Source organism: Dreissena polymorpha, chromosome 8 (assembly GCF_020536995.1).
Source record: "Dreissena polymorpha isolate Duluth1 chromosome 8, UMN_Dpol_1.0, whole genome shotgun sequence".
NCBI lineage: Eukaryota > Metazoa > Mollusca > Bivalvia > Myida > Dreissenidae > Dreissena > Dreissena polymorpha.
The window spans coordinates 24,637,701-24,657,763 of record NC_068362.1 but is presented as its reverse complement, the minus strand read 5'-3'; the positions used below and the strand labels follow the sequence as shown (position 1 = coordinate 24,657,763).

The window sequence follows — 20,063 nt, the reverse complement described above, 5'->3', positions numbered from 1 at the left end:
TTGTTTTTTTTTCATCCCATAATTGTTTTTCACGGATTCATTGATAAAATGGCGAATGATTGAGTGATTGGTATACTGGTGGGTCTTTCGGGTTGTGACCGAATGGGTTGTTTATCGATACAGTAATTGATTGGTTTTCATTTGCCTACAGGAGATGCACTTTGTGGAATAATTTGCCTCAGAATATAAGAGACGCTGTAACATATAATAACTTCAAGTTCGGTGCTAATGAACTTTTTATTAGTCTATGTGATTCTTAACCTTTCACTTCTTTAAATTATCCATCTTTTTTAGATTTTAATTTTGTCTGTTGCTCAGATTTTTTGGTAATTGCTTGTTGTTACTTAATTTTTAGAAGATCTAAAAGCTACATACATGCCGCAATATAGATGTTTTGTATTATCTACAGTGGCCTTTCGTAAAAGTGACTTGATGAAGGTGCTCAAATCTGTGATACGTGCGTGTTTCTTTCCTTCTTAAAGTGATATTATGGGCATTTTTCACTGTTGAATTGAGCTTAAATGAATTAATAGGTCAAAATAGTAAGTTAAAATGTGGTTACTGACCAATTATCTGCAACTCATCTTGCTACCAGTTGTTTATAAATAATATATTTTATATTATATATTTTACGTGACCCACCCAGTCCTGTTAGCCGAAATGATTCGTAAAACAAAATGGTGTCTTTGTGTCGTATACACGAATCTTCACTGAAACTAAATTAAGGTTCACATTGTACATGCGTGATCAGTTGTCAAACGAAAGTACGGTTGATATTCACATTTATTATTTATCTCTTTCCGGGATATTGTTTTAGTATGTTGATGCTGCATTAACAAATGTAAGTGTATATGAAGTGAAAACACCAAAAATAAACAACGGTTGCGATAGACACCTATAAACTGTTAGATACCCATAATATCACTTTAAGTACATGTGTTTGTTATTCTTGTATTGCCATGTATTCCGACATTATATATTAAAATCAATCAATCAATCAATCGATCATTGCTACTATTGATGAAGGCTATGGCCGAAACATGTTTAGTATTATAAAAAATAATAGCTTATGATCAAAGGTAACGTGTTTGTACGGATTATTTTATTTTATGTATGCTTTAATGCATTAGATGAAACGAGCGTAACTTCAAAATTGCACGTTTGTGTGTACGACGACGTTAACAAAATTACGTCAACAATAATTCAATCATTGCTGTCATCTTTATGGTTACAGTTTGTTGATCGTTGAAGATAAATGATATCTTTATTTACTTGCATCAACTTGCTGGCAAAAAAAACATGTTTGTGAATAATATGCACGCATTTACAAGAAAACACCACACAAAGTGAGGATACCGTGAACGTAACGCTCATCGTCCACTTTAAATCGTGATTGTAAAGGAACGAACGTGACCATATGTGTTGATAAATTGTCAGTTGGTATTTTTTACAATTGTTGTAACTAACCTAATAAGAGACAAACAAAACTTTTACAGAAAATCAAACTATAAACTTGTATAATAACATGTATAAAAAAAAAAAAGGTAAGTTATCGATTAAAGGGTTTAAATGAAAGAACTCAAAATATGGTGTGAGGAGCATTGTGCCTGTAGGCTTTTCGCATTCGACTGCAGGCAGAAATTACAGCTGTATCGACACATGCTGAAACATTGAGTAGACATGTAGCAAAATCTACCGTTGAATCCTTGTTCAATATCGTAACGTCAGAGCAGGTGAAACGAGACACTCCCTTTATTCCACCGCTGTTATGGGAAAAGAAACGCGGACTGTGGGAGAGTGACGTAAGATTTTATTTCCATGGACACGAAGAATTATTCCTTATGCGCGAGGCGTTCAAAATCTATGACGACAATATGTTCGCGACTGCGTGGATTGCGTCATGCATTCTCGAGTCCTTTCGCTATTGAAACGGACCGATCCAACTGAAGAAGCCATGATCGCCGCGGTGAGGTCAATCGCAGAATACCACGACAAAAACGTGAACTTTTCTAATTCGCTGATGACGTTTTGGCCTCAGAAATACAACGCATTCTTTAAAGCTTGGTCAAGCTATCCGTACAATCTGCACCATTTCTTCGACCTTGCTGCATCCATAAATTTTTCGGCGTTCGAACAATTTTTGAATAAAATTGGTCTGCATGATATTGAAGTGATAATGGCAAGGCTTCTTGCTTCTGTGTACGTTGACTTAAATTAAATTATGTAAAAAGCAAAATATAAAACGCTCCTTTTTCCTTTCAGTTAGGGAATAATGTTTCCCTTTTTCGTCAAAAATGTTATTAAGAAGTACATAGCTAATTAAATGGGTTCCCTATTTTCGAGTTTTCCGTTATATAACAAAATTAGTAGTTTGCGAGTCTACGTAATGAAAAAAAATCAACATCACAACTTCATATATCAAATTAAAAAAATTGAACGTTATATGGTAGGTTTAAAAGATATTTTACTAATATTTTTTGTCCTTATTCTTATACTTTCAGAAACGGCTATTTGCACGCGTTCATGATACCATCTGACTTCGACGTCACCTTTGTCAACCTAGGACTTGGTTCGCTGCTGGCGGAAATGAAAGACGAGTTTACTGAGACGCTTGCGCAATGGCGATCTCAGAATACGAATGTCACGTCCGTTTTGACGGCTTAAAGAAATACGCATATCGTCCAAAGTCGAATGATAGTAATACCAATGCTATAGACTGTAGAACCTACCTTTATCTACGTCACTTCCTTCAGCAGGTTCCCGAAAATGAGGACATAGTGTTGGTTCCCACATGGGTAAAATGCTTTTCAAAAATCAGTTTTTTTTCTTCAATATTTATTTTTTTTGTAACTTTCTCCACTTTTTGTTATAGTTCATACAAAATGAACATGTTAAGAATTACTGTCTTTAGTTATTAGTTATAACTTATTATTATTTATCAAGCTGATCTAATGGAGCTTTTCTAACATTGAAGTAAAAGCAGGGTAATAATGCTTACATTGAAAAAGGTCAAACTTCAGCTATGATTCACATTTAATGCCCATGATATAATTATAAATCGTTATTTCTCTTTCTAATACATCCACGGTGAACTGATCATATTATGTGGTATATTATAAGAATTCGTTTTTTCTCATGTAATTCGTAAAACTGATCAACTGTTTCAGATTCAAGACGCTGCCGAGGTCATAGAGTGGGGTAAGAGAGGTGTTGACATGCCGTATAACACAAACAACGTTGACGTTACTGTCGCCGCCAACTCCGTGTTTGGCATTACGACGGCAATTCTAAATGACGTTGTCCCAGCAACAACATTGGATGATTCAGATATCAGGGTAACGATCAGTTAAACTTGGACCACGCAATGTATTTGCTAAAATAATTGAAAAGGTCATTCTTTAACATACAAGCTTTTGTTGAAGAATAGCATTTTTCACAATTATATGAAATCTGTTTCCGTAATTAAATGCAAGGAACGTGGACTACTTGTATATGTTATATATCATTTGTATCGTTATGACCGATGTTTCGACAGGCACAATCTATTTACTGTGTCAAACAAAATCTTTGTTTGCGTATTCAAAACGTGAGATTCGTTATTTTTCTTGTGAAAACAATCACATTTCTAATAAAATATCTGGTGAAAAATTAATTATGTTAAATTTGTATCTATTGTATGTAGGTAATTAATAAATTACATAGTGAACAATACTGAATTTTTCGTTGAGTTGTATCGCATCGGCTGGTGGAATACATGGCACAATTAACTCGTGCGATACAACCCATCGAAACAGCACAATCACGCAGTAAGCCGTATTTAGCAATTTGCATTTAAGCAAATAGAATATGCCTCTTCCAGGGAAATCAACTGGCAAACTGACTATACCTGTTAGAGTGTTGCATATTATACAATCCGTTATATCTACTTTGATACTGCAATCCACATGGTCGCTTAGTTCTCTTTTGCCTGCTGTGAATACATACTCTCCGCTGTCAAATAAAGAATAGGCTGCGTTTTTTCAACCACAAACTCTATCGGCTTTCCTCTTACTATACAATATGAGTTTTTCTTAATCTCAAGCGATTACGTTTCATCTGTTAATAACGATTGTTTGCCTTAATTAAGTTATTTAAAGCATACTTATTTATTTTGTATTGGGAATACAGTATAAGTAAAACACAATTAAATGAAACATATAAAAGGATTAAAACGAAATAAATAAATTCTAAGTTTGTTTTGCTCTCCTTATTGGCCGTATTAGCAAACAACAACAACACTTGTTTTCCTCCTAAAATTGACGACCATTATCTTTGAATTTGCTATTGTATTTACATTTGACTTATGTTGTTCCGCCATCAAATTCTCGTGTTGTATTTATGGCTCAATACCTTACATTACTTTGCCGTGGCTTTGTCAACTGTAGTTAGTTCCTTTTCTCTTGCTCAGCGTCATCTTCACCTGTAAAATATAGTCGTATTAAAAGATGTTAACCGCAGTACGCACTGCATGCTTTTTTTGTTCTATTTACAGCAAATATATCTTAACACCTCCAATCTGATAGCGAAAATGATCGCAACAAATTTCAGTTCCCGTCACAACCTAGCTCTACTCTACTACCCGTCCGCAATAGAGTTCTATTGGTTCGTGGTCAGAACCTATGGCGAAATAACCAGGAAAGATAAAAATGAGAAATTACCACACGCGGTAGGTGGGACTTGTAAATAAACTAACATGCCCTGGCTACAGTAGGTAAGGCACAATTACTTTTACAAAGTAATCACCATAATATTTTTTTCGTTTTTTGTCGGATACACATGGTCATTCAAGCATTATGTGCGTTGCGAAAAAACAAACAGGTAAAGACTTAGCAATATTACACATGTTAACGGCATTTGTTTTGCAACGACGTTTAGCATAAACGTCCGAAATATAAGTGTACTGTTCTGATCACGGTTTTTAGCCATTTTTGCACCATTTGCGATGCGAGGCCCTATATTGTGTCCAGTCAGACGGTAAATATCGTTATGCAAAGCAAATAATGCATAAATGAAAACAACAACCTTATTATTAATAAAGCCAAAACATGTTTCTCGTTTTCCACAGTTTAAAACCCAGGTTCGGCGTTTATCATATTGGCTTGTATCTGCTTCATATAAGGGCGCTAGTGTAATTTATTGTTATTGTTTAATGTCATTCAGGTACTCGAAGAGGTCGAAGAACTATTGAGTGCCGTCTTGGACGATCACATGACTTCAGTATTGATCAACCAGACCCAGGAGGACATTCGGGGAGATATCTACTTTGACGACTTTGTGGGAGACGGTGATCTGGACCGCAACAACAACACAGTGGTAAATATGGTTTCATGGCTTTATTTCAGAATACATTAGGCTTGAAGCCCATGAATACACATACATGTAACACAAAATGTAGTCAACAGTGGTCAACGACATACAGGCATACACATATATAAGTTTTAGCAATATAATTTTATAATTAGCAATAGAAAGAATTTGCAACTCTTAAGACATGCATATTGAAAATAAACAGCTATTTTTAAATATTATTGCTGCTTCTTGCAGTCCACAAACATACACATGCGCGTGTTTGCCGTTCATTACTTCTAAAAATGACTATCTATAATATGGAAAATGACCGCTGCAAAATATCCGGGTTAATGGGTGTAACTAATTCATTATGTGGTAGATTTTTTAAGATCCATAGGTTAAGTGACTGTGTTGTAAGCTTTTATGTGCATTTTTATTCAATACATAATTTTTTCAATGATACTCAACTCAACTCAAACAATTTTATTGAAGTAAATACTGGCCACCGGCCCAAAAATACACAATATACACAAATTTTATACAATCACATAGTTGCCTTGTAACTATTTCTATCCATATTTAATTATACATTTTTAGATAAGTAAATAAATACAAACAAAGTGATGTTGTTTCACATGTAGATATACATATAATTACAAAGTTATGAATTGATGTTGTTTAACAGATGGTATACAAAACTTGCGACTTTATGGATTATTTTATCATTATTTGATCCCATTAATGAATAAAAATCAGATATTGAACATCCCCCATGGTACCAATTAAAAAGATATTGGGAACGGATGTCTCTGTGTTTAAAACAATAGAAAAATGCATGAAATTCACAATCAATAACACGTATATTAGTGTTAGCCAGACAAAAATAACATAGTCTATCATCAAATGGGATATTTGATTGTCTACCAATCTCAATATTTAATTTGTGATTAGAACATATAAATTTAGAAAATGCAATTTTATGTTTATATGGTATGTTTTCTAAGGTAAGATATCTTTCAGTATTTAGCATTGTTTTGTAATACATGTAATGGTGACAGCGAGAAGAATTATTTTTATCACTTTGCCAGTTTTGAGTATAACATTCAATAATACGTTGGCGAAAGTGTCTAATGAATTAATTAACATCACCAATTTCTTGACTTATCCATACATTTCCATATCCATAACGAAATAGCATTGTTTTGACTTCTGAAGCCCAACATTTTCTTCCGGAGTCATCAAGCCCTTTTAACATTATATAACATTGTTTAGGGTATCTATGATTAGGCATAGTTAGTAACGTACACCAATATTTTATAAAATTGACAAAGTAGGTAATACATAATGGGAGACGTCCGCATTCACCATGAACAAGACATGTGTCAGTAGGTTTTTTTAACATGCAAAATTCCTTTACAAATTTTTTTATGTACAACTTCAATTGAGTCGATATACTCGTAACCCCATATTTGTGATCCATAACATAGAATTGGTTTGATCATACTATCAAACAATATAAATAATTCTTTAGTCGGGAAATACCCAAATGATTTTGTATAGTTGTAAATAGAAAAAAATCATTTTTGTGCTTGTGCACTTAGTTTTTCATGTGTAGCGCTCCAAGATAATTTTGGTGTAAACATTAACCCCATGTATTTATGAATAGATGTAGTATTTATTCGCGTGCCCCGGAAACTCCAATGTTCGTAATGTCTTAAAGGTTCACCGTTCCTAAATACAATTATTTCTGTCTTCTGTAGATTAATTTCCATTCCAGTTAAAGCACAAAATTCGTCAATAACTTTTAATTGCTGTTGTAATTTAATGGCTGTTTCGGCACAGCTAGCAACATCATCGGCAAACATTAGACATATAATGTCGCTGATTTCATTAGTAATGAATATTCCACTTCCACATTTCTCTCGTAACATCGTAGATAATTCATCGATAAATAATGTAAAAATCGTTGGACTGGTTTTATCACCTTGCCTGGTTCCAATATTGCATTAAAAAAAAATATGTTATGCTTACATGTGAAACCAAAGACTGTCCGTCGGGTTGGATTTGCGTATTTTGAATTTTAACGCATGAATACAGCGATGTATACATATTAAGTAAAACATAAAAAAAAATCCATTTATGCCTTTTCTTTGTAGGGACTGGAAGAGTACATGATGATTGATTTTATCGAAGGCTTTGCGGAAGTCAATGTATAAACAATAAAATCTACCTCCTTTTTTGACAGATATTTTTTAGCTATAGCTTGTAGACAGAATATATTATCGATAGCTGAGTAACCAGTACGAAAACCTGACTGTGATTCATCAATTTTATTGTTAGTTTCTGCCCATTCGTACAATCGTTTATTAATGACACCCGCGAAGATTTTATACATTGTATTTGTAAGTGATATTACACGATAGTTTTCTGGCATATGTGTTGGTCCTGATTTATGAATAGGACAGATAATACTTTTCCCCATGAATTCGGGAATTCTTTGGTTTCAAAAATCATAACAAGATATGGTGTTAAAATGTCAAAAGTATATTTATAATATTCTGATGGGATGCAGTCTATACCACAGCTTTTGCCATTTTTCAGTTTTCTAATGGCATCTTTGACTTCTGATAAAATGATTGGTGAATTAAGGGATATTGTATTAGGAGCAGGATCTACAGCTATATCGTCCAATAAAATGGGTGGTGCTTTATTATCATATAGTAAATCAGAGAAATAATTTCGCCAATCATTTGGACTTATACTTATGTCAGTGCATATTTTTTGTTTTGCTTGTTTAAGTTTTGTCCACAAATAATTTGGGTTATTGCGGTTATTAATAAGTTCCCTTCTGTTTTCTGTTTGGAATTCCCGCATTTTGTTATTGCAGTAATTTGTAAATGTGTTTCTGCGATTTTTGTATTCCCGTAGATCAATTAATGAGTTGGAAAGCCGAAATTTCCGTAAATACTTATATTTCTGCATTTTAAGAAAGTTACAATTTTCGTCCCACCATTTCGGTTGTTCGTCTTTCTTCCTCGGAGACTGTGACATGACTTCGCCAGCTTCGTGATAAAATGACGTAATTTTATCAATAGCTCCGTAAATGTTTTCATTTATAATCTTAATCAATGCTTGGCTTTTTTATCAAACAAACTTTTTAAGCGATCTAGAAAGACATGTTCAAATTTACTCCTCCATTTATACTTTTTAAAATACGATAATTTACCTTGGTTATTTCTGACATTATTTATGTCATCAATATACGTCATATACATATGACATGTAATCGGAAAATGATCGGATTCGCCACGGTTAAGCACTTGAAAATCGTTAATATGATCGAACAATTCAGATGATGCAATCATATAATCAACCACACTAGCTCCATCGTTTGAGATACACGTAAATTGACCATCTTTATCTCCTGGGATAATTCGTATATAATACTAATTTAAATAGAAGCTTAGTGAACGCTGGTTTTTGCCGGCTGGTGTTCATTTGTTATTTTGTACCTTAATATAGTCTTCCAAATTTTCAATCAAATTGCAATGACATCACATTTTTCTCAAACTTTCAACTTTGTGTGTGCAAAAAATACATATTTCAGCAAACATTCGTTTATTTGAGTTCCGAATAAGATGTTTTTTCTTATTTCATTGCTACATATAGGTACGGGGTCAAGATCGCCTGTTTACCACAGGTATGGCCATCAATGCCTTGATGAGCACGTGGGCGGTCTTCGATGAGAAAACAAAGCATCTGTATTGGGAAAAAGATAGTTGATACTTCAAGAAAAGTAGGTGACTTCAAAACTGAGGATAAATCGGTATTAATACTGATGGGAAATCGTTGACAACAATAAAACTAAAACAGTTTTATAAGCCAACTAGAAATTTTGTTTACGAAGATAATAACTAATATCCGCCTTCCCATATCTTTTAAAAATTATTTTGTGCAGACACCCCCGATGAGGTCAAGGACACGGTTTTGAAGGCAGCGTCTTTTCTTCATAACAATGTGTTCGGACTCACATACCAGCCTTGGAACGCCTTCTTTTCTGGTTCTGTCAAAGGTTCAACGGTAAATGTATTACATACCATGTTTAATGCGACTGTTATATTGCACAGGGTATTTTAGTAACATTCCGACAACACATCATCCACGCAACTCTGTATTGTGTTTAATTTAACATGTATATGCAACATTATAATCGATTATTTTATATATACAAAGTATGAGAATGGCCGGACGAGGGGGAAACTCAGTTGCGCTCACAAAGAAACTTAAAATGACTTACTACAATCATTCTCTTGAAACATGATTTTTTATTTGGTATATCTCTTTAACACAGACGTATTGCCAATAATACTAGACGATGTATTCAATAATGTCAGTGACCACATTAATAACAATACCTAGTTGTATTACGCCACACAAGACTGTCAGCTACATATATCATAACAATTCTCAAGACTGGCAGTTACACATATCATAACAATTCTCAAGACTGGCAGTTTCACATATCATTACAATTTTCAAGACTGGCAGTTACACATATCATTACAATTCTCAAGACTGGCAGTTACACATATCATAACAATTATCAAGACTGGCAGTTACACATATCATAACAACTCTCAAGACTCTCAGTTACACATATCATAACAATTCTAAAAACTGGTAGTTACACATATCATAACAATTCTAAAGAATGGTAGTTACACATATCACTACAATTCTCAAGACTGACAGTTTCACATATCATAACAATTCTCAAGACTGGCAGTTTCACATATCATTACAATTCTCAAGACTGGTAGTTACACATATCATAACAATTCTCAAGACTGGCAGTTACACATATCATATCAATTCTCAAGACTGGAAGTAACACATATCATTACAATTCTCAAGACTGGCAGTTACACATATCATAACAATTCTAAAGACTGGTAGCTATACAACATTAAAATTCTAAAGACTGACAGTTACGCATTTCACTACAATTCTCAAGACTAACTGTTGCACATATCATAACAATTATCAAGACTGGCAGTGACACATATCATAACACTTCTCAAGACTTGCAGTTACATATATCATAACCATACTCAAGACTGGCAGTGACACATATCATAACAATTCTCAAGACTGACAGTTACACACATCATAACAATTCTCAAGACTGGCAGTTACACATATCATTACAATTATCAAGTTTCAGTTTCAGTTTATTGGCAATCAGCAAATGCATTTGCTTTTTGCCATTTACAAACACACACAAAAAAACTTATGGCAAGGACCATCACAAACATCAAATAAGCATAGACAGATATTGCAGAACATTACATAGATATACAAACATACATATAAGCGATCAGAAAACAGGTAAACTATCAAGCGTATTTTGCCGTATACATAATGCTTCTTTAACATATTTTGCAAGATTATATATACATTTTTTTAATTGAAGTTGACATTAACTAATTACATTTTTGTACTGTGGGCCATGAACATTGACCTAGGAATTTTATACAACTGTATTGTGAGCAACATAAAATAAAGTGATTTAGACTCTACTGCATTTTGGTTACATTATTTACACAATCTATTATTTCTTTATGTATTGTTATACCTTCCTAGTTCTATCTCTAAACTATGAGAACATAATCTTAAACAAGTTAATTGATGTCTAAGTTTATCATTTGATATAACATCCAAATACTTTTCAAAACAAAATTCAGTTTTATATTTACAATAACTATCTATCTTCGACATTCAATTAACATTATTATTCATCTTTTAAACAGATTGATCTCTATTCTCGATTTTAATGAATTATAATAATTAACACTGGGATAAAAATACAATCTAATATCCCGTAAACCTAAATGGTCTATGATAGAATTTATTCTACTTGCCCAACAAGAAGTACTTACATTGTTACATAGGTCACTATACACTCTATATATAGGTGATTCATTATTTTCATGATTTTCAACCAAATTTCATTCCTTTTTCCTTACAAATAACTGACAAAGGTACTCGACCGAGTTCACCATAAACAGCATATGTAAAAGTTTGTTTCTTTACACCTAGTATATATTTACGAAAATTAACATGTAAATTATCAACATGTTTATAATTATACACTCCCCATACTTCACAACCATATGTCAGTATAGGTACAATCATAGAATCAAATAGGGATAGCTTTGTCTTAATATCTAGGCTAATTTTATCAAACACATTTAAAAGATTAGTGTACTCCCTAAGGGCTTGATCACTGCATTGACCATGTTACCAGTATAAGTAAATTCTATTCCAAGATATACAAAGTTGTCAACAATGTCAATTTGTTCATTATCTTGAAAGAAGTCAGGATACACAGTTTGCTTTTTTTAATACACATATTTTAGTTTTATTTACATTTATTTTTAAACCCCATTTTATAGAATAATGATGTACAGCATCTATTTGCGATTGTAGACTATTTGGATCCGTTCTGAATAATACAATATCATCGGCAAATATAATCATATACATGGACAAAAGTTCGTGATCTTTTTCAGTCAACTCATTAAAATTCATGGTTTCAGTGATATCATTTATGAACAATATAAAAAGAAGAGGAGATTAAGGCTCCCCTTGTTTTAATCCGATTGTTACATTGAAAAAGTCAGACATATTCATATTACTCGACAAGTTCACACAGGCTTGCACATTTAAATCAAAACCATTTGTATTTCTAAATTTCTTTATATACTTCCAAAATTTGTGGGGAAACGTTTTGCTAATATTAGACATTTTTACTTTTTATTTGTAAAAATAGTTCCTTTTAGCCGATCTCTTTACTGTATTGTATTGTTTTTTACAATTAAACAAATCTATTTTATTTTCTTCCGACTTAATGTTAGCATAACGTCAAGACTGGCAGATACACATATCATAGCAATTCTCAAGACTGGCAGTTACACATATCATAACAATGCTCAAGACTGGCAGTGACACATATCATAACACTTTTAAGGACTGGCAGTTACAAATATCATAACAATTCTCAAGACTGGCAGGTACACATATCATAACAAATGTCAAGATTAGCAGTAACACATATCATAACAATTATCAAGACTGGCAGTGACACATATCATTACAATGCTCAAGTCTGGCAGTTACACACATCATAACATTTCTCAAGTATTGAAGTTGCACACATTATAACAATTCCCAAGACTGGCAGTTTCACATATCATAACAATTCTCAAGACTGGCAGTAACACATATCATAACAGTTCTCATGACTTGCAGTTACACATATCATCACAATTATCAAGACTGGCAGTTACACATATCATTACAATTATCAAGACTGGCAGTTACACTTATCATAACAATTCTCAAGAAAGGTGAACTACGGTTCATGAAATGCATGTTAATAAATGTACCCAACCTAACTTCTGGTAGTTTTTATAGTCTAACTGATAAGATGGGTATAGTGAAAGTGTTGAAATTAAGAATCTCAAATAGAAATATTAACGTAATAAATACAACTCCAGTGAGTTAGTTACAAAACAAATAAATAAGAGATGTTCACTTATCAGTGTAACATTTTAAAGGCTCATGTTTTTGTACTAACTTTTTCACAGATTTGTAAATAATGACTTGTCGCCTCGCCATTTATTTTATCAATTTTATTTTTGGGGGTAATTCTTATATACCGGTATTTTTTGAGACAGGGACCTCTTACCCGATGAACCGAAACTACATTACCCCAGGGAATCCCAGAGACGGATACATGGACGCTGTTCAAGGTATCATAGACGAGAAGACATACCAAGCCCTTATCAAGAAGGGAGTGCATGGTCGGCCCGTGCCTATTGATTTTCATGGGTACAAAACTACCCGGACTACTGGCCATTCTGGAGCTCTGAATCGTACACCTATGTGACCAACATGCTGGTGTCCAGATATGCGAACACGTATGACCAATACGAAAGACTGTAACGATTTGAGATGTACGTTCGCTGACATTATGCCACGCTGCTGGCACTAAGTATATAACCAGATTAAAAAATCCATTTGTGACGAAATAGAAACTGATAAAAAACAAGTCATTTGAAATAAAAGGTCATGTTTTACATTTGTACGCATTTCATTACTTTGTTGCAAATGTATTATTTATGGTTTTCAACATTCAAAATGTACGTAAATAAACCAATTACATGTATAATTCTTTTGTTTACATTAAATGGAATTCACATAACAACTACGAGTTTGAGATAAAAATAGATAAGATTTTGACGCAAAAACTTGGTTTCAAAACATCAAATACTCTTATTCTGATATTTGAAAAAAACATGCGAATAAGTATTGATGAAAAATATGTATATACAAATTAAGACGTTATTACATTTATAAATGTGTAATAATGCAAAACCAATACATAATAACGCAAAACAAGGCGTGAACAAGCGAAATGAAATCTTAAAAACGCACACAAATGGAATTATAAGGAGGGATAAGGTCGCATTATCTGTAATAATAACCCAACACACAAGCGCAATCATGCGGAAAGCGCAATCATGCGGAAAGCGCAATCATGCGGAAAGCGCAATCATGCTGAAAGCGAAATCATGCGGACTGAAATGCGTATTAACGAAAAATAAAGGCATTAATAAGTGGAATAAAAGCGTATTAATGCCAGATGAAGGCATAACAATGCGAAACAAAGGCTTTAAATGCAAAACAAACGTCGCAATAAAGGCAATATACAGTAGAATAAAATCTTACTTTCGCTGACAAAAAAATCATAATAATGCGACACAAAGGTGGAATAACGAAAATTAGATGCGTGATAACTTTTAATAGTGACCTGAGGCGCAGAATCGAATAAACTCAATGCAAATCAGTCGACAGATGAGACAACTTGTCCTATCATAATGACCTAGACCATGTTTATTTCAGATACGTTTTTCTGAACTCCTTAAATATGAACATATGCGTATATTATATGCGTATATGCGTATATTATAACAATGTGAAAAAAATAGACCTGAATTTATAGTATATTGAACATTGAATATCAGAGGAGAGATTTTCGTGTACCCATCTTCTTGTCTTGCAATTAAAGCGGCCTATAGACGACACATACGGTGTTTTATGTTAACAAGTACTATAATCTTTTCTGGGCTAGGCTACACCAAAAAAATACTGGGTCGCACGCGTCATTATAACGCAAGTTTGCCAAACTAAACTTTGGTGGAAAGTGTGAAAAGTTTGGCTGATAATTTTACCATGTTGATGGTTAGGCACCGTTTGGAGTACAAAACTGGGATAGTACCTAAAGCCAGCAACCTTCTGTATTTGGCGACGGTTGCAAACCAATCTGTGTAACCCGACAACTTTATTATCTGCAACAGGACGGTTTTTACTCATATGGTGAGTTATGGTAGGATGTCTTTGATGAAGAGTTTGCAGCAGTAGTGTTTCCCCTTCGGAAACCGTCTAATGAAACACGGACGCCCCGGTTGTGCAGGTAGGACTTTTTCTACCGGCACGTGTTGCATAATATACCACAGAGCATTCGCTTTATAAACAGTCCGTTTTTCCATTTTTTGACGGCTTTCTGTAGATCAATTTATGCAGCGTTCATCGTCTTCCGCACATGGAATGCATCTTCTGTAAGATGGGAAAGGCGTGTTGTTTTGGTCTGGCCTGTTCTTAACCCGTCTTTCTCTTGTGTAACGATGCTCTCTGTCATCCGGCACCACTGCATGATTATCAGAGTGATTGGTTGGTAACTCAGGAATGTCGAAATGGTCTTCCCTTTCTTCAGAACATTAATCCTCTGTGCCGTCTCTCAGATTGGAATACGTAGCCATGCGACCAGCTTGCGTTGAAGATGTTCAACTGCTTCTTGGGATTGTATACCGGATCTCATTTTATTGAGTTATTGTTTAGCCTTCTTCGTTTCATCTATTATGGTATCTTTTGTCATGGCTTCATGCGCGTTGTTGTCTTAAGAGGGTTTTTTCCTTCTTACTGCCGGATTTCTTTGTCTAGCGACCTGAGTAATATGCTATTGGTATGGTTAGAGTCTGACTTTCCCATTAAGTTTTTTATTGTTCCGGTTGTTTACGACCAGGGTCATCACTCCTCCCTTTTTCCAAAACAATCGTTTCTGAAAATGTGGTACCCTCATATCATGAATGGCTTACACTCTTGCACGTGTGTTGCTGCTGTGTACATGCAGTAAATTATGTCGTAATGTTTCCCACTGCATTCAATTCCGCGATGTTTTTACTGGGTAAATATTTATGTCTGTTGTAGAGGATTTTCGACAGCATCTCTCCTGTGATCTTTTTCGTTACCCCATATGACGAGTTCAACTGCAGCTTTGGTTGGATTCCATAGCCTGTGCCTGTGATGTCGGACTTCACGGACTGATCAACATTATTGTAATATTCCACTGCAATTTATTATGTGTTGAGTTGAAGGTTGGTTTGTTAGAGTCCGCTATTTGTCATGGATGGTACATCGTGGTTTATGTCCGGGTAATGTCACACTAAGCACACGGTAAAAGGATGACCCCTGTATGCAAAGACAGCGAGGGTTGTCCCTGGACTTATACCCTTTGGCTGTAAAAATAGCACAATTCTAGACTACTTGGCGTTCCTATCGCTGCACGAATTGGTTTCTAATATTCCTATATCACATTACAGTGCAACTCTTTTATCACCCACCCAATGCACAAACACATTCTGGTCGAAACATCAATAGTTTGTGTGGAGCTATGTTTTTGTTGTTTTTTTCCAGCCAGTCACTGTTTATCTCACAGCAAGCAAATTTATCAAGAGGTCGTTTCCTAGCCGATACCTGGGAACCTACTGGATATAGGACGGTTACTCATGTACCTTAATTAGGATAGCCTACTTCAGAACATATAATTATAACTTTTGAAATAATATACAGTATTGGCCGTCAATATGCCGCTTTAAATTCAAGGCTAACGTTTAACCGATTATCCCTTTTCTGCTTTTGATTGTGCATGTTAACTATTAATTAACATGTATTAAAACTGTTATAAAGCATCGTTATATAATATACATATTTCAATATCTAAGTAATTTGATAAACGTATCTGAAATATCCCTGATCTACAACAGTATGATACATTTGTATCATCATACCACCGCATTGATATCTGCCTGATAAAACGTTGCCTGATATATATGTATTTATTATCGTTGTGTGAATGAATAAACTGGTTATACAGGTTTTGAAGGTGATACATGTCCAATGGTGCGGAAATCAAGATTTCCTCGTGCACAGATTTGTAGGTTTAGTCATTCGACAGGCAAGCAGGGTAGAGCAAAGACTTGATTAAAATCTTTTTTTTAATTTTCACAACCACATTTAAGGTTCATGGGGGGGATAACATTAATTAAAACTTCGCTTTGGTTTTTCTTCATTCAATGTGGTACAATATGGTCAAACTATATATCATTTTAAAGCTTAAGACGGATAGAATAACATTAAAACATTTTTGACCTTCAATAGTGTGTGCTTTATTCATATTTTGGTTTAAATCCAATACATTTTTACACTAATTAACAAAATCTCAATCTAAAGTTAGGAAGGATATGCAATACCTTAAGTTGCATAAATACAAAACTATATACATTTACAAGGTCAAGTTAGCAACATTTCACACAAAAATATTGTCATAAAACAACAAATGAGTTTTTATTCAACTGCCTTTTTTGGATAAATGTCCTAAACAAAGTTCTAAAAATAACTAAAAGGTAACTACTTTTTAAAAATCCAGGTATGGTGGATAATAAGAGTCACAATTCTATTTCAAAGGCTTAACAATTTTGTTATTTACCTCTCAACCAAATTGCAAATTTTAAACCATCTCAAATTGAAATAGATTGCAGACGACATATACAATTGTAAAGGAATATAAAGAAATTGGCAAACCGATTGATTTTATATTTCGATTCCTTCTACCCATTTTGAAAGCGTGGCCATCGCTGTGCTCCGTAGAAAAACGTGCAAAACAAATCGGTCGAAACCACGTGCAGTGGTGAGAAAACCGGGTATGTGTATACACATACCTGAGAAAACACATACGTATTTTGACAGTTGGGTGGAAACTAGTAAAACAACTATTAACATTAATCAGCAGGATATCGCACTAAATAACAGAAATGACCACGTAGAGATATCATCAATTACCATATTTCAAATATTTTCTTGCTGAAAATTGTCCCCCACATGTCTTTTTTAGTTTATTTGTATTGTTTTTCTGGAGCCGAAGTGCTTCTCACAGAATATCCATCCAACTTCCATTCTTTTCACTTTCGTTATTAAAAACTCCGTTTAAAAGAATTATTTCTACTTTTAGATTGTTAAAGCGATGTATTATTATATATTATCAATAGAATAGTATACCGTGATGAATTGAACGGAGTTACGTATCGATCTTTCTGTCAGTCTGTAAGCGTACTATTTTATGCGCAATAATATAATACATGTGATTCGACAACAATTGTAAACATTGGTGAAATGCTTCTTACATAGTTATTCTTTTGAGTGTTTGTGAGGTCTGATCGTGCAGTTTGCAAACAGCAACGGAAAGATAACAATCCAATGCATTTGTCATCGTCAACCGTTTGGAATGTCAATTAGGCGATGAGTGAGTTTTTAGCATGTTTCTTTCTATTTTATAAATTTAAAAATGGCTGCCCCCAAAGTGATGAAATGACATGTGTTCGAGTTTTGATATTTCTAGATATGTAAACTTTTTTTACTATTTAAGCGTAACTTGCCCTCGTCAATGTCGATATTAATCACTAGTTATATAATTTTCCGCCGAAATACGTGGAATAAACATGATTCAGATTTTTGAAAATAATGTTTATTTTATTGTTAAAATCGCTTTGTATTTTGATTAATTTTGTGGATGTTATGAAACGTTGATGTACAAAATTGGTAGCAGTTTGAAGGAAAAACATCCTTTAAAGCATATATGTATACATTTTCAATGTGGCACTCTTCCATTAATCAAATTTGAGTTCAATGCTAGGGGTCCCAAATTTTTCAAAATGAAGCCTCTACATGAACCTTAATTGTGAAATTTGAGTTATTTTTATATCTTTTAAATCTTATGTATTTCCGAATTTAGATTTTGGTTATAGCATAGCTGGCATACAATCGGGACATCTTAGAAAAACTACATGTGTCGATGTTTTGAAAGTTTAACGTGATGCAAGTGGGTTTGCTTGTGGGGCCTTTATTGTTGATAGGTCAGGTTTCATTTTTCACGATATATGGTCAAATGACGATTGCAATACAAGTTCTACTTATAAAACAACTAATGGAGTAGTTCTAGTTTTACGTGCCTATGGGAATTTTTAAGGGGGAGGGGGGAATTTTAAGTGGTTTCTGACTCTCGATCACGTGTAAAGGTGGTAAAGGTAGGAAGTTCTAAACTTGAGTAACATGATCTAGCTCTAAGCAGTTTTAGTATGTGTTTGAAGATGAATATGGGACTAGAAATACAATGGGTTCCCAGAGAATTAAACTATATTGCCGACAGTATAAGTAAAATGAACAATACAGATGAATGGAAAATCTCACGAGATTTCTTTGAGTATTTAAATGGTAGCTGGGGTCCGCTTTTGATTGATCGCTTTGCTACTTTTAAAAATGGAAATACTTAAAGATATAATTCCAAATTCTTTGATTTTGAAACAGAAGCAGATTGCTTTACACAGTTTTGGGTCGCCGATGTGTATTGGTTGATGCCCCTATTTATCTGGAAGGAAAAACAATTATGCACCTTCTAGAATGCAACGCATATGGCTTTTTGGTGGTACACAGATGGCCTAGTGCAGCATTTTGGCCATTCTTATTTGAGGCTGGTAATGTACAAATGCACTTTGCGAAGGATATTATTATGTTTGACAAAGGGCAGAATATTTGTATGAGTAATAACCACAATGTTTTAGTTCAAGACGTTTTTCAAGAAATATTCTTGCTATTCGAATTTAACTATACTATATGTCGTTCATATGTGAATTTTTGATATGAATGCTTCGATTGTTTTGCAATACTTATGGTATAGTTGGGATTTTTCACGTGTTTATATTTGTAGAAATGATTCAATGGATATTGTGTTTGTATGGCCATAAAGAATGTATAGAAACCATGTTGGTGTATGTCCGTTTGCACCTGGTGCTTACGAAGTCGTGTACAGTACACGAGGAATGGAATATTTGCAAAAAAGAAAGCAAAAACAATACTTTCAAAAAAAGCAAGGTTTAAAAATAATAAAGATAGCAAGGGTAATGTTAAATTAAAATTGGAAAATATTTGCAAACAAGAAAGCAAGGGAAACGGTTTCGTTACAGAAAGTCCATTTATAATGTTGGTGTGTGTGTTTCGTGTCCGTCTGCCTCTGGGGTAGACGCGATTGTGTGTGGCATTTCGTGGACTCATGGGGTTGTGGGATCGTGTTGTCGTTGCAATTCTGGTCTGGTTGTGTTCGCTGATAATGGATTGAAAAGAGTCAATTCTGGGCCGCCGGTTCGGAGGTGCTTAGTGACTATAGCTGATATGGGAGGGATTGTTCACTTCTTTGGAGGCTTTGATTTGAGATTTGTAACGGTGTGTTTGGTGCGTTTTTTCTAGATTTTTGGGGGTTTGGCGGGTTGGTTTCTTTCATC

The 20,063-nt window shown here is 34.1% G+C and overlaps 1 protein-coding gene across 1 annotated transcript; it reads left to right on the top strand.

The window, feature by feature from the left end:
• The first annotated feature begins 2,027 nt into the window (after nucleotides 1-2,027).
• On the top strand, nucleotides 2,028-13,544 carry LOC127842388 (uncharacterized). Its single transcript, XM_052371872.1, has 8 exons — nucleotides 2,028-2,199; nucleotides 2,502-2,795; nucleotides 3,168-3,335; nucleotides 4,532-4,705; nucleotides 5,200-5,352; nucleotides 8,998-9,124; nucleotides 9,287-9,408; nucleotides 13,064-13,544. Exons 2-6 carry the CDS (start codon nucleotides 2,619-2,621, stop codon nucleotides 9,109-9,111), a joined length of 786 nt encoding a protein of 261 aa, XP_052227832.1. The 5' UTR covers nucleotides 2,028-2,199; nucleotides 2,502-2,618; the 3' UTR covers nucleotides 9,112-9,124; nucleotides 9,287-9,408; nucleotides 13,064-13,544.
• Nucleotides 13,545-20,063: the final 6,519 nt, after the last annotated feature.

Bases quoted from the DNA above. Each gene is read 5' to 3' on its own strand.
- LOC127842388 (XM_052371872.1), top strand. From the start codon at position 2,619: ATGGCGATCTCAGAATACGAATGTCACGTCCGTTTTGACGGCTTAAAG. The intron at 2,796-3,167 runs GTAAAATGCTTT...CAACTGTTTCAG, and splicing joins TAGTGTTGGTTCCCACATGG to ATTCAAGACGCTGCCGAGGT. The intron at 3,336-4,531 runs GTAACGATCAGT...TTCTATTTACAG, and splicing joins TGGATGATTCAGATATCAGG to CAAATATATCTTAACACCTC.